The sequence below is a fragment of the Dermacentor albipictus genome, chromosome 4 (genome assembly GCF_038994185.2).
Source record: "Dermacentor albipictus isolate Rhodes 1998 colony chromosome 4, USDA_Dalb.pri_finalv2, whole genome shotgun sequence".
NCBI lineage: Eukaryota > Metazoa > Arthropoda > Arachnida > Ixodida > Ixodidae > Dermacentor > Dermacentor albipictus.
The window spans coordinates 52,948,848-52,971,886 of record NC_091824.1 but is presented as its reverse complement, the minus strand read 5'-3'; the positions used below and the strand labels follow the sequence as shown (position 1 = coordinate 52,971,886).

General features: G+C 46.4%; 1 protein-coding gene across 29 annotated transcripts in view; it reads left to right on the top strand.

Moving 5' to 3' along the window:
• LOC135909148 (uncharacterized) overlaps positions 1 to 23,039 on the top strand; it is a 758,332-nt gene that overhangs the window by 278,865 nt on the left and 456,428 nt on the right. For 4 of the 29 annotated variants that reach the window (XR_010566603.1, XR_010566602.1, XR_010566601.1 and 1 more), the window contains one exon: positions 13,698 to 14,691. The exons of the other annotated variants lie outside the window; for them this stretch is intronic. Coding sequence is in view for 1 of the 4 variants with exons in the window: in XM_070536950.1 (XP_070393051.1) it covers positions 13,698 to 13,745 (48 nt within the window). In the remaining 3 variants the exon portion in view is untranslated. Of the gene's footprint in view, positions 1 to 13,697; positions 14,692 to 23,039 lie in introns of those variants that run through there. 29 annotated transcript variants of the gene reach the window in all.

The following is a 23,039-nucleotide window of genomic DNA, read 5'->3' as shown; positions in this document are numbered from 1 at the left end:
AAATATATTAGGTAGATTAGAATAGCAACAATTTGTCGCGCTCAGTGAAAGCAGCAAGTGCAGCAAATTATTCTCGTAATACTGCCTTAACGAAAGCATTTGTGCATTTTTTTCTGTTGTTGCTATTAATCGTTCTTGACTAATTCAAGCACTGCTTAATCCTAGCAATTCATGCTTACCCTAAGCGGCAGAAGACATCGCATAGCGGTTGGTTGTTGTTATGCAGACTTTAGAATACCTTTGTAGGCTGATAAAGGTAGAAGTAAAACAAAATAACCACTGCGCAGAGATGGTGAGCTTGTGCGGCATGAAAAAGAAAATACTGAAAAACTCGAGTTTATAACGCTGATCCATATATAGACGTAAAAAAACCGTGTATGAAAGAGCCCTCACGTATAGAAATAAATACACAATTGAACACGGATGAATAGAAAAAATGATACAATATGGCAATAGAAACTCGGCAGGTAGTAGGAAAACAATGACACCTCAAGTTGGGCCTGTTTTAAGCATTAACTCCTCATTGTTGATGAAATAATCTAAGCATCGTGTTAGTCGTTTGTACGGAACAACAGCAAACACGAAAGGTTAAGAATAAATAAACAAATTATTCCTGTGAAAGAGATGCTGAATCTTGTAAAGCCCATTATTTAACAGAACCATCTATGTACAGGGTGTTTCACGTAACTTGAACCAAAGATTGAAAAAAGATGTGGTTAACGTGAACCGACCGATACCAACGACATATGGTTTGCCGTCATGTGGCGTTCTTTAGGATATATGTTTATATTACGCTTAATTAGTTAATTACCAAAACTCAATTATGCAAGCATTTTATTATTCTCTTTAGGGCCAGGTGCATTTCGTTACGTTCCAGACGCAATTTCAAAACGACCGATCCATTTTTTGTAGCAACGTAAATGCTGCCTGTTGACTTTTTCCTGTGTTTAAAGCCCCCAAGCCCGTGAAATATGACATAAACTGCGTGACTGCACTCATGCGCTATCGTATTGCATCGCGCTCAACCGTGCGCCGAGCTTATCGCTTATCAGGTACGACGGTGCTTCCTTTCCGTGTGTCATCGTCAAAGATGCTGACGCACTGTGAAGCTGATGCCTAGAGTCACGGCCACTCACTTCACCACGGTCTGAGCGCATGGTTCTTTCGCACGAACCGCGGTTGAGAACGCTGCGATACGGTAACGCATGAGCGCAGTCGCCTGGTTTTACTTCATATTTCGCAGGCTATCTTTAAACGCCGGAAAAAATTGGCACGCAGCATGCACGTTGCCATAAAAAATTGGATAGGTCGTTTTCGAATGTCCTGTAGAACGTAATGAAACGCATTTGGTCCTAAAGTGAATATTACAAATTTTATATAAATGATCTTAGTTAACTAATTGAGCGCAATATCAAGTGTGTTCGAGGAAGCCCCACATGACGGCAAACCATATGTCGTTGGTTTTATTCAGTTGCGGCTAACCTCTTTGTTTTAAATCCTTGGTTCAAGTTTCACGAAACACCCCGCATGTTTGGAGGGTAGCGCCAAAGCCTGCGTAGAAGAAAATAAAATAAAAACGCAGAACCAATTCACAAAGGACAGCGCCAAATTTCCTAGTTTATTGCCTTTGTCAATATGTTCCTTCAGTGTATATACAAAGTGGACATTTTCAATTCCCCTTAGATTTCCAGGTTTTCCCTAGGTGACACAGAAGTTTATTTTATGTCAATACAGGCTGACACTACGTCGCCCGACTCTCAACAAAGCATTTTAAGAAAATAAAAAAACAACCTAATCCAGTTTGAATAGTAAGGAGTAGTTTTTATTTTATTCGATATAGAAAAGTAAAGGGAGGGGTTAGCAAAACGCACGGCAAATATATTCGAAAAAGAAAAATGACAAAGGCATTTCAAATCGAGTCGAACATTTTCAAATACGAATAAAAAGAGATACGTAAAGATGCAAATATGTTCGAAAATGGGTGATAGCAAGATCATTGGTATTAGGCGGGAACGTCATCACAAGTGACATTTTCTCAGCAGTTGTAAAGTAAACCTCAACTTGTCCTCACATACTCTCAGCACATGCACAACGCCTGTTTTGTGTTTCACTGCTTTGAAGAGTTCATTTCGGTTTGTATGAGGGTCACCTGCATCTTTGCGTCAGCCAGCACTGCTTTTTGAGCTCAAGCTCCTTCAAAGAAGAGGCGGCATAATTCCTTTCCCGATCATTCCTCAATGCGAGGGTCTTTTCTGTTATTGCCCTCGTTCCGCCGCGCGTTCGCCCCACGGACCATTTGAAGCATCATCTTCGTCAGTTGTACAATCAACGTCTGATTTTTCGGACTCCCTAGGGATTACGAAAACGTCCGAAAAATCAAATCGGGCCGTTCGAAAAAATGGCTGCATGTCTTCTACTGCCGTTAAGAGCTCAAATTGTCAAGGGCACATCCGAAAAAGCTCTGAATGCCTGCCAATACACCTATTAGGCATGTCGGCGCTCGTACTGTGACAGAGGACGGTGGGTGCACACATGTATAATTATGGATTGCGTACTGTGTCCCGTGACAATTGCCCCCATCCCACGCTTGTTAAGCTTCACCGCAATACTTTGCGTTTGCTTCACCGCGTTACACTTCTTTGCTGAGGCGAAGCTACCGTTCGGGAACCGGCATTATGCAATGCGTCATGCTTTCTAAGCTTCGAAGGGAATCGTGAGGATTAAAGAGGCGGAGTTGGTGTCATTACTGACAGCGGCGAATTCTTTCAATGAAAAACACGGCACCAGACGTCGAGAACCTTAGCGAACGGCGAAACGACTAAGCCTCGCGTTACTGTGTGGCTTAGATCGTTGTTGTCGAGCGCTCAGATGTGTAAACACATTAAAGCCCACCAGAGAAAGACGATACAAGCATTTAATATATAAAAAATAAATAAAAGGCAACTGCAGAGAGACAAAGGCGGATAATTGCTGACATAGTTACTGAAAATAAATATAAGGCACCGTCAGCACTGACAAATTTGTTCTATGGAATGTTTAGTTAGCCTATACAATAAGTGGATGTATCCGTGTAGCAGGATTACGAAGATTAAAATTTCGCGCAGTAGGGGCATGGAAAGAAATACCAGATGGTGAAGGTCGATTGGTAGTCATCTGCTACGGCGTCCCGTTTAAGACACTCTGCAACTTCGAGACATTGCGTTATATTTTTTTTAATCTATAATAAAACATTCATTGGAAGATTACCTGATTTTCCAGCTTTCGCGTTCTCCTGTCCTCTATATTCAGCCATCCTCTTAATACACGTAATAGAAAGAATGAACAAGAAAGCAAACTTGATCTGCAGACATCAAAAGCACACGTGATTCCATCCAGCCCCTTCAACTCTCTCTCCTTTTTTTCCCCTTCATCGGGCAAGTTCTTTGTGAAGATTTCATCACCTCCGACTCTGGGGGTGGGTGTCATTCTAAACGCTCACTGAAAAGAAAGACAGCCCCCCTCAGCAGTGTCAGCAGTTTTTGAGCGTGGTGAAAGCAGCGCAACTGACGCGTTAGGCGACACTCTGTTCCTTTCCCATCATGTCACCGCACCCCCCCTCGGCAGACATCCAGCGGATATCTGCCAGTCGGGTGAATATCGTCCTTCCGCACAGCGAGGCATCTCTGTGCCGGTATGAATCATCTGTCGTCCCTGTCCCATTCTACGCTGTCGCCACCTGCTGTGTTGCCAACGAGCTCCCGTCGAGCAAATGCGCCCAAAGAAAAAAAATTATGAAAATACACGATGTACAAAGAGTACAACGCACAGCCATAAATGTGGTGAAAATAAAAGCAAACGCGCAATCTTCCGCAGCTTGAAAGATAAGAAATTAAGTAGTGCAAAACTTGTAATTGTGCTTCGTTTATGAACTTCAACAACCACAGATGTCTGTGCATGATTTAGGCATCGACCGTACAAGCTTGTATTTATGTTACGCTGGTAGTGGGGGTTTGTTGATGATTGTGGGGCTTATCAAACCATGTCACTGACACATCCCGTGAGCGAAAGTGAAGATTCAGGCGCATGTAGACTCAGGCTCAGATTATAGGTGTACAATACATATTTGAGGACTAAAATAGAACATGCTTCCGTGATTTGGCATCACGAAACTATATAGGGCATACAAAAGCTAGCGAAGTTATGTGGGGAAGCTTTCAGATTTATTTATGGGAAATACTAAACGAATGACTACCGTGATAATATGCGTGATAATGACATTCCATCATTAGAATTTGGGCGGCGACCAGGCGGTCCGGGGTCGCTCAAACGCTGTCGGCACCCTGAACTGCGGCCCTGTTATGGAGGCTCTAGCTAGCAGTGGCTTGCCGAGAACAAGCGCGTGCTCTGATTGGTACCTGTGCGTGGCCTTCCTTCAGGCCCGAGCGCGCATATCTATCTAACAATCGTCTCTCCTTCCCGAGTTATACACCCTCGAAGTGTGTCACCATCATGGTTGAAAGTTGTCAGGTTAAGAACCCTTTCAACGCGAGTCCAGAGTGTGGCATCTGCCGCTCAGCCGATGTGCGCGCTGCCCACGTACTCGCACTAGCGAACATGAAGTTTGTTTGGCTCTCGAAAATTGCGTGATTGCCGCAAAGGTAATTACCAAACGAAATGTGCTGCTTTTGTCACTCTGTGCAACAATGCCCACTCGTAGCTATCTAATACGCTGTAGAAAAGCAAATGCGTGAGACAGCGTGAAGTCAACCGTAAACTCTTGGATAGCCGCTGAGTTTGACGCGTCGTAGGTGCCAAAAGTGGATGCACTGGCGTCTATGCCATCATCCAAAATTAAATTAGTACTGCGCGCAATGGTGACAATAAGTAGGCGGAGCGTTGCGGGCAACACAGCGCTCCGTCATAGCCTTCGCAGTGCAAGGCCTTTAAAATGGACCGGGAGCACCGCGTAGGGGGATCAAAGGCAATCTTTGATTGCCAACACCTTCGCGCTTGTTGAACGCATTGAAGTGCGTTTTATGGCGATAGCAATTATTTGCTACCTGCTACTATAATACGATTATGTGGACGCTTGGAATTAGTGGGACTAACTCATAAGCGGCCACTGCTACTCTGATGACGACAATGGGATCTGCTGGATGTTGGCTGGCTTCAATGTTGGCCATGGGCTTGCTACCCTTATATATACACCCTTTAAATAGTTTCGCTACAGTGCTTTCACGTAACAATTTTAACACTGCACGCGAATTTCTGCAATCGTCATCAGCGTCTCCGTGACGGTACGCATAAAGTCCAAGTGCGATGACATTGTGGGTGTCCCCCGTATGCTTTAGGTGCCAGAGAAACCTTGCGAGTGTGATCTGAGAAGGTTGTGGCTTGATTCGGTAGTGTCTACTCGTCCGCGCAAGGAAGAAATACACGAAAGCTCTACACCGTTTTCTCACGCGCAAGGGGCTCCCTCGGGGACATGTGCGCGCGCATGGAGGGAGGGTGGGGATGGAGAGGCGGTTAGTTAGTCCGCAATTCTACTGCAGTAGCGGTGGCTGAACGCGGCCGCACGCACCCTATCGTGCAGGCAATGTGCAGTGGTTTCGAAAACTAGGCGACCTTCAATAGCTGATGGCTTCCTGTGCGATCCATTCTCGCGCGCCATGTTTGCGTTGAAGCGACAGCCACCAGGAAGGTGAATTCACTCGGCGATGCTGCCTTTCATGACACCATTGTTCTTCCAGTGAGCATCCGCGGTCATCGAGTCAGATGGGTCTGTGTTAACCCTCCACTGCACAAAGTAGCTGTAGTCCCATGAAAACTCACTTAAGCGAATTTCTGTGGTTTGAATTTGCAGAGAAAGGGTATGATGCGTATTTCCAACAACCTGCACGTAAGGACGAAGTTGAAGGTGGAAGACGAACTTAGTAGAAATAATAGATTTTAATTTGCATGTGACAATCTTTGGTACACTTATGTTTTAGTGTGGAACAAAAAGAAGCAATTGTACTTGCTTGTGAAGCACAGGTGATTCCCACACTTAGTGCAGTGCGTCATGCACATTCCAGTGGAGCCAGGAAACAGCGCAGTTGTTTTCACGTTATCGCCTAAATTTAGAACATAGAAGCACGGCATAGAAGGCTGCGCCTGTAACGACGCGACACGGCAGCGTGCGGCTGCACCACATTCTTTTGAAAAAAGAAACGAAAATTGGACCAGGAAACTTCTTGCACACATATTGACTCGGAACGAATTTACACTAGTCGTTGTCGTCACTCCCGGAAAGGTCACTGACAGGACGGGAGGACGTGGCGACGCGTTTGCTATTCTGTATTGCTCCCCGCTCTCCCCGCCGTGCCGTCCTTCGCAGCAGCCCAGCCTGATGTCCTGTTTCTTTGCCTTTCCACAATATGCACCCTGAACACAACCCGGAGCTAAAGAACTACAAAAGCGCTACGACCAAGCCGCTGACGTAACTTACGTGGACGCAGCAGAATACCCCAACCAAAACGCCATGGCCGTGGGTTCGCAGTACCGCCTCGCCGCGGCCGCATCAATATTCACCATGCAACACGAAGTAGGAGAAGAACCGGCCATCGCTTTGGCCTACGCGGCTACCAATGCACACTGCATCATCAGCGATTCAAAAACGGCCATTCCTAACTACACAAGAGGACTGATAGCACCCCAAACGCAGAAGATTCTCTCTGGCACTCCTCCCTCAAGGCAACGCCGCGTGCAGATCATATGGGCCCGTGGTCGCTCGGGTCTGGCGGGAAACGAAGCCACCCAAGATGGTGCCCGAGCTCTCGCACACCAGGCGCATCATCCTTCTCCTGCGTCTTCCGATCCCGACCAGCCCTCTGTTCTGCATCGCGGTCACGCGCGGGACCGAATGGTCGCGCTCAGAGAAATTCTCCTGCACTACCGCAGAGAGTGGTTACGCCACCTCCCAGCACACAAAACACTGAATAAGTCTCAATCTACCACTTGGCGGCTCCTTCAGACACGAACTTTTCCGAACCCCGTGCTTTACAAGCGCATGTACCCCGATGCATACTCCCCACTCTGCAAAGTGTGCGAGACCCGCGCTGGCCTCGATCATATTATCTGGAAATGCCCCAAAGCCTCACCAACCAACACCTCCCGCACTAACACACGCATCATAACTACAGCCGAGCAGTGGGAGACATTGCTGCTCAGCTTGGAACCAGATGAGGAGCTCTGGGCCGTCCGGATGGCCGAAGACGCTGCCAGAAAGCAAGGACTGGCCGCCGTCTGAGGAAGGGGGGGATTGGGGGTTAGTCTCCCGACCCCCGCCATCCCTGAACCCCATCAAGGACATAATAAAGTTATATCTCTCTCTCTCTCCACAAGGCTTCTAAGACCAGGCTACAGCATGTGAGCACTTTTATCGGCCGCTGTATCAGACTGGCTTGACTTGCAACGAACTTTGCACTCACATTGTGATTGAGCATTATCTATAGCCCACCATTTTCCCACAACTGCAAAAAAGTTATCGAAATCAGTCCAACAGTTATCAGAAAGGGGTGTCAGTGTATTACATGTTTTTAATGGCGAAATCCTAGTTCACCATCTGCTAAAAGATTGCCCATTATTAGGCACATTTCGTTTAAATAGTACTCTATAGATTGTAGTTAGTGCGCATGGGTACGTTTACGACGCTGCAGTTCCAAGCCTTGTACTTACTGTTCCCCACATATCCCCTTTCATTTCGTCACCTTCCTTGCTTGTTTCGTTATGCGCATATTAGCAGCCGAAAAAATAGGCAGATCTTCACTCGCGTGCTACTCGATTTTCGCCTGGTGAAATCAGGTGAAGAAGTCGACATGAACAGACATAAATGAAGGCAAAGAAAAATTAATTACACCAGGCCCCAATTACAAGTGAGGAGTTCATACGTGCGATGTCCCACAGCTTCAATCTCTAGTGCAATCCTACGCGCTCTTGGAAAGGAGCGGCCCTTTTTTTTACGCGTAATCTCTGTCGTGATGCGCCTTACGCCACCCGGAACGCATAGAAACCTACGGCCACAACGGCACGTCAGACACCCCACCCTTCGTCTTCCCTCAGTCCTAACGTATTCGTTAAACACGATAATCACGCAAGCATTACTAAAGTAACATCACACTGAGAAATTGGAAAGTTGTGGCACATGAGATTTAATAATTTCCAATACTGTTTTTTTCCATTTGCTATTTTCTTCATTTATGCAGCAAGGAAATGCAAATCGTCCTCTACTCCGATACCTTAAACATACCACAAAATTCTGCCCGAAGCACATTGCGGCAGTTACGTAAATACTTGTCTCGCATCATTTCCGGCTTTCTTTATTGAAGAAAATAATGCATGTGTCCAAACGAGGATAACGAATCTTGGCCCTGCAGCATATCATGCCGATGATCTAGCCATAAGCCTACCTATTTTAAGCTTCAATTCTCTATTCGCGAATAAACCACGATCGCCTGCGCGATTACTTTGCGCCAACCTGAGGTTGCTCTTTCAGCAGTATCTGGCGTCGGGCACGTTGCCTAGCGTGCACGAGATCCCATGCGCTTGCGGGAGCTCGCATTGGGCCGTACACTCGGCAGTTAAACACCTGAGTGGTAGACGCTCTTACCGTTCCCTTTCGCATGTTTCACGCCGCAGATCAGCAACTTGACTAAAAATTCAACTCCATTCTTCTCTCGTAGATGTTAGCGATTTGGGAGGCTGTGTTGCACTGCGCCTCTTGTGCGATCAGCCAAAGTCGTAACGCAAGAAATTGTAACGTTTCATCTTGCTGGTGCATAAAAAAATCACTTCTCGTGACATCGCCGTCACACTATCGCCTATGTACATGTGTCCTTATGCTTCTCCGTTGCCTGTGCTGCGGAACAGTGCTCTTTTGTTGTTTGTCATTTTTTTTTCTTCCAAAACGTCTTTCGCACACCAGCCGGGAGGCCGGTTTGGGAAATCCGAATCGGAAAACCACCGGTTGTGCCTCTGAGGGTCTGGCTGGACGAGCGCTCTGTCACCCGCCGTTTGTACAGTCGACAGAAGCGCATCTCCTAATTTTCCTAACTGTTCGCCGAATGCGTAACGGTCGCCTTGTGAATGTCTCGTGTATTTTTGCTTCATGGACACCCATAGTTCTTCGCTCTACTTCGTGAGAAGCCTAACCCATCCTCGGGTAGTTCTGTGTGAATATTTTACTTTGTTTTGCTTTCTAATGGCTTGGGTAAACGACTGTCATCAAGCTCAACCTGGGCGAAGCCCACCTGCCATTAGTTGTGTTTTACTGCGAAATTGGGTTTGCTTCGCCAGTCCGTCCCACCCGGCAGTAAATTCTGTTACGCTTGCGAAGACATTTGTCGTCATCGATGACACACTGTGATGATTTCTGTCGTCGTCATGCCATGTAATCATCTCCAGCATCGCCATTGCCACAGCGTGAGGAAAAAGAAACGTTCTTCACAACCACCTCCACTGGTATTCGAGCTCTGGACAGTGAAGCCACATGCATATGGGACTCGAGCGCACCACCCAAATAGCTATCGCGCAACACCAGTGCTGCGCACTCAGGACAAGGCAATACGTTCACACACACTCCGAGAGTCGCAGCGGCTGCGCAGGTATTTCGGAGGCCAGTATGAGTGGTACCGTAGCGGACAAGGATGTGCGGACGAAGAGAGCAAGATATGTGCAAAACGCAGAAATTCTTCTCGACACGTTGGTTTTGTGTTTACGTGGATTTCGTCACAGTCGTGATCGTTAAAACAGGGCCGAGGGCAAAATGGAGGCATAAATGACAATGACGATGATAACCCGCAAACATGGCACATAAGCACAATAGCGGATGCGCCGAGGATAAGCTGGTTAGCGAACAACAACTTCGAAAGCATCGAGGGCAATTCTAACAGTGACGACGCCTATTGTTTACACAGTAGCTCACATGATTCAGTACCATCAAGTAACCTATACAGCAGCACTGCAAATCTACGTAATTTCTCAGACCTCGGTAAGTGACCCGGCGTTGCTTCACTCCTGACATCTGATGCAGTAGAGGTTTCGGCCTCAGTGTTGCTTAATCCGCAGGCAGGAATCTTAAAATGAGCCACCCTCTTTGAAAAACATAGAACCTTTAAAAGTGCAACTGCCTGTCCACTTGTGGCCTAAATATGAATTTACAAAAACAATAATTTAGCTGTAATAATGCAGAGAATTCTCTACTAAAACGTAAGCATTGTTTCTCAAGGATGTGGCTTCGTTTTACCTTAGTGTTTCTTCCTTGTGTTTCTTAACTTATGCACGTCAACCCACCATGGCCATTTCGGTGGCAAAGAATGCCTAGCCTTTAGTAGACAACTCAGGTTTTCTCGGCGCATCCAACCCCTTCAATGCAATTGCGCCAATTCAGCTGGAACGCCAAGTCCAACTGCGCCTCGACGGACAGAGCGTTCGAAAGCGACCGCCAACTACCGCAGTGGCGCGTGAGGCCTTCCGGGAGGGGCGAGTGCATCGCGACGATGCCACGTGACTCTCGCTCTTGCTCACGCAAGCCCGAACGCTCCAAGTGTTACAACGGTCTCGGTTGCCCGCGAGGTGTTCATAACTCGATGGACGCTCAGCAGCGTTCATTTGAACATTGGACCACCCCAAAATTTCAAATAGAGCCACACCCAAATTTCAAGTTGTCCCACCCACAAATTTCGGTTGGCCTATCCCCAATGTTGGCCCACCCTCACATATTAGTTGGCCCGCAAGATATTAGCTTGGCCCATCCCGAATTTCAAGTTGCTCCAACCCAAATTTCAATTAAGCTTATGCCCGAATTTCAAGTTGGGGCATCTCGAAATTTCATGTTGGCCCATCCCAAAATTTCAAGTTGGCCCACCCTCAAATTTTCAAGCCACTGCTCACGCGTTCGTCACCGTCTTCGTCCACAGCTGGCTGGCTGTATTTCTAATGCGATCGTCTTACGCAAAGTAAGGACGGACGGACAGCTTTCTCGTTGTATACCGATGGCGATGCTTACGCATTTGAAAATGGATGCAAGCGGTGCTTAAGTTGGCCCCTGCAGAGTATGTCGTGTGATCGTCGAGCGCACAGAAGAATGTTTCCCCATAGCGCATCAATACATAAGTTACCATGGCAGTATGCTGATAGGGATAACAATTATATGAACAATCCAGGCGCATTTCTCCCGTCGGCATCGCCATGAAGTTCCGTATCAATTCGAAAGGCGATAAAATCATTGCCGCGTGCCGTATACCGTATTGCGAGTGAAAGCATGCGAGGGTGAGCAAGCGAACGCGGCTCTACCTCGCGTGGGCAGGCGAGGAATGCAGGCCGGAAGCGCGTCCTCTGGTATCTTGAAAACGATCTACGATGTTTGCAGTGTGTGCGTAATGCCGGTAGTTTCGTATGCATTGTGCTTTCGTCGTTTCGTTCACTCAGAAGCAAGAGATGAGCGAGGGGAAAGAAGATCGCTACTGGTGCCGTGATTGCTCACTCCAGCATTTTGATAGCGAGTTTCTGCATTCATCCATCGAGATACGTTCATGTTTATCTGAGCGCGCGTAACACCGTGCTGGTTAATTCAGTTAAAACACGTTGGCGGCCCAGTTGGTTGAAATTCGTGATAGAATAAGTAGATAGCTGTAGAAAGTAAAGACAGATGTTCTATAGGCAGTATAAATTTGTGGACATTCGATTACTAACTGAATTGACAATGATATAATGTGTAAGCACGACTGAACGAGGGCATCGAAAGATAGAGGCGCAACAGCGCTGTCTCTGAATATCGCAAATCAGTTTTGCGAAAGCCCGTCAGGTGGAGGAAAATATATCAAAGCAAAAAATTGATATCCACTTGAATTGTAGCACGAAACTACAAAGGAAACACGTACGGTTTTCCCAGAAAAAAATGATGCCTGGCTGAGGAATAAAAATTTGTCCTGGTCCCGGATTCGCACCCGGGACTAATGCCTCACCAGGGCGGTTGCTCTAGCATCTGAGATAACCAAGAGGTTAGCTAACCGCAAAGCGAGGGCGAAATAATGGATAACTCGAGGCACTGGAACACTGAATCTGGCAAAATATTCCTTCGGAATCCCGCATGGTGGAGGAAAATACATCAAAGGGAAAAATTCCCAACCTTTTGAATTGTAGCACCACACTACAAAGGACACCATTACGAGTTCCTGGTCCGAATTCGACTGCTGGACGAGGATAAATTTTTCGTTAACTGCCAGGGTTTCTTTCCAAGAAACCCGTATGGGTTTCCTTTGTACCTTCATGCTACAGCTCTAGTGGATGCCATTATTTTTATCCTTTCTAGCGCTGTCTGTGCGTGTTTTTCATCTGACGTTTTCGTTCAGTTGCGCTTACACAATATATCATCGTTAATTTATTTAGCACAGCGAATGTTTGCAAGTTTTACGGTCCCGAAAACTTTCATCCTCACTTCGAAATATGTATCTACTAAATTGCTATCACCGTTTATTTAACTACTAAGCGAATGTTTATGCCGATTATACTTCTGTGCTCACTTTGTGTAGCTGTTTACGACTTTGCCAACGCAATAAACTGCGACTTTCATTTCTTTCTCTTGTAATTACGCGTGTAGTTGCCAAGCAACAGTGGAGAAATTTGTGCCTGTGACGCAATCTTCTGTGACAGAGCAAGCGGAAAAGTGCACCAATGCCCTTGGAGCCATACATTACACTCTAAAGCCTGAATGTTATCCCCCCAAACCACTTCTGCAACTCTGGCAATCTTTTTGTTCTCTGATAAATACTTCGTCATTGCGTAATTGTTAAAAAAATCAGAACAGTCGATCGTGCACCGCTTCGGCAGTAGCGAAAGCCTTTTAGCTCGGCATTTCACCCGAAGCTCTTTATTTGCACGATCGCGGTGTCAAAGGCGATATTTCAAAGGAACGCGCCTCTTGAGAGTTGAAAATAAAAGCAACGTGTACGCCGAACTTCATTAGCAAGAAAAATTTTACAGAAATTTTGAGCTAGAGAGAGACAGAGAAATGACGTTTATTTGCACCCGCAAAAAAAGTCCCGAGGAGACAAGAGTCTCTTCGGCTTGCTCCTCCCTTTTCAGCAGGCTCATGCTCCTTGGAGCTCAGCGGTGTCGAGGGCCATGCAGATGACTTCCCTTTGATTCTCTTTCTTCGAGCTGGTCATCAAAGTCTCTCAGAATTGTTTTTCCCAATCTGGTTTATTTTATCTTGGACATGTCCATATTATCTGGATCATGTCCGCCTTTTCCCCGCGGTATTTGCAGTTCATGTTCTCAGTGTTACCGTGCCATCCGTTCAGAATGTAGGAGTTGCAGATGAGCCTCGCTTGGAGTTGCCTCCATGTTATCTATTCTTGCTTACTTAGTTTCTTAAGCTCCTCTGGCAGTATTTTCCTTCCCATTCTATAATAAGTGAGAATTTCGTCGCAAGTGCTTGGGCCTTTTTTTTTTGTTGGGGTTCCCTGGCTGGCGAGGCTGCATTGGTGTACCAGTAAATAAAATCTTAGGCCAAGCCGTGCGCTTTCTCGTTGCCGGACAAGCCTTCGTGGGCAGTTCACATAAGGTTTACTCATTCTTCTGGAGAAATTTGGAGAATTGTCTACTAAAGTGGGTGTAGCCATTGTTTGACTCGGCTGTGGCTTCGCGTTTGCCTAATGTTGCTTACTTGCTTTTCCCAGATTCAGCACCTCAACCCATGGGCCTTTCGGACGGCAAGGAATGCTTAGGCTTTTGTAGAGAATACACAGATTTTACGCCGCATCCAACCCTTTCAGTGCAATTCTGCCAAGTCAGCTACAACGCCAGGCACGAGCGCGCCTCGATGGAGCAAAGCGGTCGAAACCGAACGCCAGCTGCTGCAGTAGTGCGTGAGACCTTGCGTGAGGGGCGAGTGCATCGCCGTGAAGCCATGTCACCCTCCCTGTCGCTCACGCGAGCCTGTGTTACGCGCGCATTCTTTTCCACACAAGCTCTAGTGTGCGTTCTGACTGTGCCTCGGTAAGGCCCAATAAAAACGCACCAAGCGTCTGAACGCGCTCGCTTGCTTGCCAGGTATTCCTCGAAGGACGATCAGCAGCGTTCAATTGAACATTGGGCCATCCCAAAATTTCAAGTTGGTCCATACCAAATTTCAAGTTAGCCCGTCCACAAATTGAAGATAGCCCAACCCAAAATTCCAGTTGGCCCACCCTCAAATCTAAGTCGGCGCGCCCTCAGACTTAGGTTGGCCCATCCACAAGTTTCAAGTTGGCCCACATCCAAATTTAGTTAAGCAGGCCTCAGATTTCAAGTTGGCCTACCCCAGAATATACATTGGCCTACCCACAGGATTCAAGTTGGCCCACCCGAAATTTTTGTGCCACTGCTGGCACGTTCGTCGTCACCTGCTGGCTGTATGTTGAAAGCAATCGACTTCGTCGAACAAAGGACGGACCAACGTTTTTCTAGTTTGGTAACCATAGAAATGCTTACGCATTCAACACTTGATTTCAAAATTGTCTATGGAGACTATGTTAGAAGATAATCTGGAATGAAATGCTGCAGTCACCTTCGGCAGCTAGGTGCTTGGACTTTGTCCCACTGTTCAGGAAGGATACAGAAATGTGACTGCTTCAAGGAACACAAACGGACATAAGTATGATCTACCAAGATCAATTATATCCAAATAGTGAAATGTAGCCAAATTTTTTAACTGAATAAATACAACTCCCATAGATAGGGGGAGTCTGAGAATGGTAAGGACTGTCCACATGTGTAACTGGAATTACACAGCATTCAATACTGTATCATAACACAAAGCAAGGTGCGTACATGACCAAGAAAATGCGAGACCTTCGATATTTATTCAACAATTATTTCTTTACGATCACAGAATATTGTCTCCATATTACAACACCTTTTTTTTCAATTCCTTCTTTAAATTACGCTTCTATACAACCTCGCCCTGTTGCCAAGAAAGCGCGTTAAAGCACGCCTGCTCTTATGATTCTCAAGGTGCTGTAGTTCACTTGTGTTAGAGTGTTTGTCGAGTGGAATATTGTGGCTCGTCGCCTAGTTGCACCATATTCTCACCAGTACATTAAGACGAACAAGCCTTTATTTTTTTCGTAGAGTAGGAAAACAGTGACCAATTAGCTAGGAAGCCAGGAAAAAAAGAGACATGACGCAGCGCAATATGACATTTCCATTTGTGCCAGTCCCAATGCCTCTCCAGCTGCTAAATATGTCTTCACATAGCATACATTTTGTGTCTATTTTATGCATAGACGATGGCTTACAACATCACACACGCGGTACCAACCCCCAAAATTATTGCAGGCTTTCCTGAAAGGCACACGTAATACTTTTCTCGAAAGTCCACGTAAGCACCATCATCGAGCAGCTGTTACTATAGAGCGACGCGCCAACCGATGTGCCAATAAACAGATAGATTATTGTTTTGCTACCGCAGAGTTCTTTTGTGAAGCCGCCACCAACGTGGGGATGCGTGGTCAGAGGCATGTCGTGTTGTTTCGCATGTGGCACATGAGTGCCGACTGAAGCGCAGTTGCGGCGTAATTGAAGAGCATTAGGCTGCATTTTGTTTCGGAGCCATAATAGCGACACTGAGAACAGGTTCGGTATGCGATACATTTTGGCGGGCTTCTGTCTTCTGTATTTTCGGGCGCCTGGCAGGTCTCTATAATTATGAGTATGTGATCTGCGGGGACCACGAGAAGAGAGCGCTTGCCTCTACCAGCGTGACCAGCATGGGGCGTCGCGGTCTGGATGCCGCCTGTGCTACGTGTAACACGTGCCTTGACCTGCCGTCTTGTTGTAGCTGTATCACTCTTTACGATGTATCATCTCTTTTTCAGCCTCAAAAAGGGTACTGGTATATTGACAAGACTAAGTGTTCGTTAAAGTAGTGTAACATTTCCACGCTTCAAGGAAAAATTTAACGAGAAAAAACTATGGAGGTTCATTTTCAATGTAGCCCTCAAATTGTGAATAAATAATAAAAATCATATATACTGGAACAATGGGAAAACAGCACATATGTTGCACTTTGTCACCAGGGAACGTAGTTCTCTTAAGGTCGTGGATAAGGAAATAAATTTCAGAGTTAACCCATAAGGGCGAAGCAATGAATCCTACAGCAACATGTTAGGGTATTAAACGAAATGTAAGAGGCGTAGCTGTAGTGGCAGAACGAACTGAGTAAGCGTAAGCTAGGTAAAATGAAAAGGCTTTTTTAGGGGTTTTTGATTGGAATGCTGCCATCGGCTAGTTTAATTTATGTTTACAAATTAATGTCAACTGCTTTCTTAGTGACTTTACCACCACTTTTTCCTATCAGGTATGTCACAAAACCCATTTCGTGGGCCCATCCCGGAGGTAGTGCACATCAGTGTCAATAAAACTGCATCATTTTAAGCTTTGAGCTGTTAATTAATGGTTCGAACGTTTAATATTTAAGTCTTACCCGCCGTGGTTGCTCACTGGCTATGGTGTTAGGCTGCTGAGCACGAGGTCGTGGGATCGAATCCCGGCCATGGCGGCCGCATTTCGATGGGGGCGAAAAGCGAAAACACCCGTGTACTTAGATTTAGGTGCACGCTAAAGAACCCCAGGTGGTCAAAATTTCCGGAGTACCCCACTACGGCGTGCCTCATAATCAGAAAGTGGTTTCGGCACGTAAAACCCCACATATTATTATTATATTTAAGTCTTATAAGAGTTAAGGTGAAAGGAATGCACCGCCATTGTTAATTTTCATGACGTTTGTTTGTAGGCTACCATTATCAAACTTCTGAGGAATAATTATATTGTTACGTTCAAGAGCGTGAAAGGGACGCGGGGATCAAGAAGAGAAGAGAAGAGAAAAACGAAGACTGTGCAGCGGCCATTCCTGTTGTTCGTAGCCTGCCGTTCCTACGCTCGCACGCCTAAAGGAAGGGGTTCCTCAGAACCCAATAAAGTTCTTTCCTCCTCCTCCCCGTGCTTGTAACAAATTGGTGGAGGCCGGAGCGTCTCCGGCCAGTAATCCTTCAGGCTGTGACCGATGACCCTACCTCCGGTCACTTAAGCACTGTGCGCACTCTTTATCGCATTCAAGAACGTTTTTACTGGCCCCGGATGTGACATTCAGTTGAGTTGTATGTCGCCAGCTGCATACAGTGTCAACGTCAGAAGCGCCCAACCACTGCCCCATCTGGTCTCCTTCAACCTGTGCCGCCTCCTGCGCAGACACTGCTGCGCAGAGTTCTACACAGACGCTTCGAATTCAAATGCCGGGGTATCCTATGCAGCCGTCGGCCCATCCTTCTCAGAATCCGATTTACTAAATCTAGAAACAAGTATATTTACGGCCGAGGCCTAGGCATTACTGTCTGCTGTGAAGCATACAGTAATGCGTAGCGTCAATTTGTAGCGCCTCCTCTCTCCAGAGGATGCCGCTGCTATAATTAATTTGCATAGCACATGCCTCCAGGACCTTGTGTTTCAAGGGCTCTAAGGAGGCAGTAGTGCTCTAGCATTTCTTATTATCTGAGATATTTTACCTATGGTATCATTCTTTTTATATGCATCTAAATGTTCATAGTACAAGTCATACGTCATCGCCATAATTTTATTTGACAGATTTTACGCACTTTAGAGCGTATATTTTAAGGCCTCTTTACAACCACGTCACACCAACTTCATAGGAATCATAATTACATGGCAAACTGATTAGCACAGACGTGGCGCTCTTAGGCCATACCTGGCCCTTGCGCCATAGAACCCCATACATCATCATCATGAGCACGCGGGACACCATCCTTGTTAATTTAGTTGAAGCACATTGACTGGCTATCTGATTGGAATCCATGACAGAATAATTAGATAGCTACACGAAGTAAGGATGGATGTTTTATCGGCCGCATAAACTTGAGAACTTTCGCTTACTAACTAAATTAACAATGATGTAATGTGTAAGCATGCCTGAACGAGGACTTCGAAAGATACAGACACAACAGGCGACGTCGCCTGTTGACCACTTTTGCGAAAGCCCGCAAGGTGGAGGAAAATATATCAAAGCAAAAAATTGATATCCACTTGAATTGTAGCACGAAGCTACAAAGGAAACATGTACGGTTTTCCCAGGAAAAAATAAAGCCTGGCTGTTGAATAAATATTCGTCCTGGTCTCGGATTCGCACCCGGGACCGACGTCTTTCCAGAGTGGTTGCTCTACCATCTGAGATAACCAGGAGGCTAGCTAATCGCAAGGCGAGGGCGAATTAATAGACACGTCAACGCACTGGGACACTGATTATGATAAATTAGTCATGCGGAAGCCCGCAAGGTGGAGGGAAGTACATCAAAGGAAAAAATTCTCAACGACCCTCATTGTAGCATGAAAGTACAAAGGACACCCTTACGAGTTCCTGGTCCGTATTCCAGTCCCGGACAAGGATATTTTTTTTCAACGGCCAGGGTTTCTTTCTAAGGAACCCATATGGGTTTCCGAAATGTAGCATGATCATGCTGCAGTTCGGGTGAATGCCATTATTTTTATCCTTTCTAGCGCTGTCTGTGTGTGTGTGTTTCATCCTACGTCGCTGCTCAGTGGCACTTACACATCTTATCATTGTTGCTTTAGTTAGCACAGTGAATGTTTACAAATTTTTACGGCCCATAAAATTTTTATTCCTACTTCGTATAGCTGTCTACTAATTCGCTATCAACATTATATTTAGTAAGTGATTGTTTACTAAAACTTTTATGCTTACTTTGTACAGCTACTTACGACTTTGCTATCGCTATCCCAATCGGTGCTTTCTCTTTCGGGCAAAACTGCGACTTCGGCTTCTTTGCTTTTTTCCTCCTGTAGGTATGCCTACCAAGCAGCATGGGAGGAATTAGCGGCTGTGACGCAATTCCAATTTACGCGAAGATCAAGCGGGGCTGTCTACGTCATTGGAGCGAAATATTACTCGCACAAGCCTGCCTGTTATTGCTCATAACCACCACAATTACTCTGCCAATCTTTGCAGTTTTCTTAGAAATACTTCGTCAATGTACAATTATCAAGAAAATCAGAGCAATATTCGTGCACCGTTTCAGCAGCACCGACAGTCTTTTCGCTCGATATTTCATGCGAAACCCTTTATTGTACAAACGCAATGTTAAAGTCATATTTGGCAAGGAAGCACATTTTAAGAGTTAAAAAAAAAACGCCTACGCCGACCTTCATTTGCAAGAAAAATATACCGAAATTCTGAGGATTCTCTGCTAAAGTGTAAGTGGGCATCATTTGACTCGGCTGTGGCTTCGTTTTTGCTTAGTGTTGCTTACTTGTTTTTCCTAGATTCTGCACGTCTATCCATGGCCCTTCCGGTGGCAAAGAACGCATAACGTTTAGTACACAATTCACAGATTTTATCGGGGCATCCAACCCCTTCCATTCAATTGTGCCGATTCAGCCGGAACGTCAGGCACGAGCGGGCCTCGACGAAGCAGAGCGGTCGAAATCGAACGCGAGCTGACGGGCGCCAGCTGAAGGCCTCGCGTTATGGGTGACTGCATCACAACTGTGCCATGTGTCCCTCCCTGTCACTCGTGCAAGTCTGTATTAAAGCGAAAGCTTTACTTGCCGCGAAAGTGCGATTCGCTATGGCGGTGCTCCGAGGAGGCACATGACGACACAACGCAGGCCTTTCTCTCTCTCTCTCTCTCGCTCTGGCTCCCAGTACTACTGCGCATGCGCCACTAGTAGCACTGAGCCACAAGGGTTCCACCGCTGCGCAGCGCCGCGCTTTTCCGCCGTCGCAGTTTGGTACGACGTCAACCCGCGTTCTTCGTCGTTGCGCTCGCCTCCGCTCGCTTCGCCAGCTGCGTTGCAAGCCTGATAACATGCCGGAGAATTGAAAAGGTTAGTTTGCGTGTGCCGCAACCACAGTTGAGGCGGCAGTATGGACAACGCCAATTCTGATAAGCAGGAGGAGGCCTGGAATCGACATCGGAACGAGATGAAGAGGAAACAAATCGCCCAGGAAACAGACGAACTGCGCGCCGAACGACTGGCTAAACGCCGCAACATGGCTAGACAACCAGACTAACCTGGAATTGCAATCAAGATTAACTAAAGCTAATCATGCATATGCCATGCTATGCCTTATGCCGTATATCCTGGCATAACCGAGCTAAGCCACTGCCAATTTTTATGCTCAGATTGCCCACGCAAGCTCTGGCCTGCGTTCTGACTGTGCCTCGGGAAGGCCAAAAGAGAACGCGCCATGCGTCATAAAGTTCTCGCTTGCCTCGAGGTGTTCATAACCCGAAGGAGGCCCAGTGGCATTCAATTGAGCATTGGGCCACCCCAAATTTCAAGTGGGCCCACCTCGAAATTTCAAGTAGTGCCACACCAAAATTTCAAGTTGGCCTACCTCCAAAGATGCCCCGCCACCCAGAATAATGATGCCCCACCCTCAAATTTTAGTTTGCCCACACTCAGATTTCAACTTCGCTCATCTTCAAATTTCAAGTTGGCAAACCCCCCAATTTAATTTGTCCCATCCCCAAAGTTCAAGTTGGCCATTCTCCAAGTTTCAAGTTGGTCCATCCCCAGATTTCAAGTTAGCCCAACCCCAAATTTTCGTGCCACGGCTCATGCGTTCGTAGTCGTATTCTTCCACAGCAGGCTGGTTCGATATTGAAAGCGATCGTCTTACGCGAAGGAAGCATGGCCGGACAGTTTTCTAATTTGTTAACCACAGAAATGCTTAAGCATTTAAACCTTGATTTCCAAATTGTGTACCGAGGCCAAGTTAGAAAGTCATCTCGAATGACATGCTGCAGTCACGTCGGCAGCTAGGTGCTTGCAAGTTGTCCCACTGCACAAGAAATACAAAAAAAAACGTGACTGTTTCGCGGGAAACAAACGTACGTAAATATGATGTACCAAAATCAACTATCTTCAAGTAGTGAAATGTAGCCATGTGTTCTAACTAAATAAATATAGTTCGTACTTGAACGAAAAAAACCAGTCAAAAACACAAAGGACAAGAGAAGAAGTTCACGACACAACGACTGGACTATCAAGTGTGATTTATTAGAATCCGTGTAGTCCCAGCAAGGGCAGCAGAGCAGAGTTGTCGTGAACTTCTTCTCTTGTCCTTTGTGTTTTTGACTGGTTTTTTCGTTCAAGTATGTACCAACTGGCCCAGATTTCAACCCTTCTGCAATTATAGTTCCCTCAGAGAGATCGAGCCTGAGAATACTAAGGACTGTCCACGTGTGTAATTGGAATTACGCAACATTCTCTGCTGTGTCATAACAAAAAGCAAGTTGCCTACACGAGAATGAAAATGTGAGAGCTTCGGTATTTGTTCTAATCTATTATTTGCGTACAATCACATAATTATAATATTGTTTATATATTATAACGCGTACTTCTTTTTCAAATTCTTTTCTAAATTAGGTTTCTATACAACAGCACCCTGCTCCCAAGAAAGCACGTTGAAAGACGCCTGATCTTATTATCGTCAAGGTGCTGTTACACGTCTGTTACAGTGTTTGTCAAGCGGATTAACGCAGCTCGTCGCCCAATTGCACCACATTCTCACCAATACATTATGAAGAAGAAGCCTTTAGCATTTTTGTTGAGTAGGAAGGGACTGCCGACTTAGCTCGAAAGCCAAGGAAAAAGAAACAAGTCGGGATGGGGCAGCGCAATTTGACCTGTACTTTTGTGCCATTCCCCCTGCCTCTCCTGGCGCTAAATACGTCTATACATAGCATACATTTTGTGTCTGTTCTCGGGATAGGCCAGGAACTGCGATTTAAAACACGTGGTGCAGAGCCAAGGCAGCACTGCAGGCCTTCATAAAACGCACATATAAAACTTTTCTAGAAAGAGTACATAAGCATCATAATCACTCCGCTTTGACTATATATATAGTGCGACGCCCCAACTGCTGTCTCGATAAAGAAATGATTGTTTCATCAACCACACATATCTCTTTGTGAGGCCGCCACCAATGCGGGGATGCCCGGCCGGAGGCAGGTAGTGTTGTCAAGCCTGTGGTGCATGGGTGCCGATTGAAGCACAGCTGCAGTGTATACGGAGAAGCCATCCGTCGCGGGCTAGCGGGCATGGCTCCAAGGATTCACGGTCAACAGGCACACGAGAGCTTAACCATCTGGCTCATTCAAGCCATTGTCCACCAAGAAGATTCAAGTATGAACATTCAGCCAACCATTGGCCAGCGCTTCATCTCCAGCGCTCCTCTCATTGCTGCTACTGTTGCATGCAGACCAAATTCATCCCAACGTTACAGGAGCCCAGCGGAGTGGCGAACGGCGGACGACATACCTATTTGTTTGGTGGGCTGTCGCGCCGGCCACATCTCTCACCACTGCCGCAGCCACTGGTCGTCTTCAGCTTGGCCATACGATGACCGCCGTTTCGTTTGTGAACCTCAACCACTGTCTCTTCTCATTGAGCCCTACCTTGCCAGCCTTATCAGACGGAGGGACACTACCACTCATTCTCCCTCACACAATCGCCGCTACTACCGCTCGCCTGGTCCACATGCAGACTTTATTCTGGCCACTTCTCGGGGAAGTAAACAATGCAGCTCGCGGAGGTGAGGCTACATAGAGGACCCAGACTACAAACCATCTGTTGACCCTTGCTTCCAGACCGAACGTAATTGAAATTCTTTTTGATGATGTGCCTGTTAGAGCTGTCATTAATAGCGAAGTTCAAGTGTCACTGATGCACTCAGATCTTCGTAGTCGCCTCCGGAAGGCTCTGACACCTGCCTAGCCGCCTGCTGCTCGATTAGCCAACGGCAACACCACAGCCGTGACGGGAATGTATACAGCCCGCCTAGTCATTGCCGGTGACCCAACATCTGTTCTCTTCACTATGCTCGCCGAGTTCCCTCAGGAACTGATTCTTGAAATAGGCTTCTTAGCAGACTACTCTGCGCTAATTGATTGTTCAGCCGGTGTTCGTGACGAGCTGCACGAGTACTTTGCCGACACTGCCTA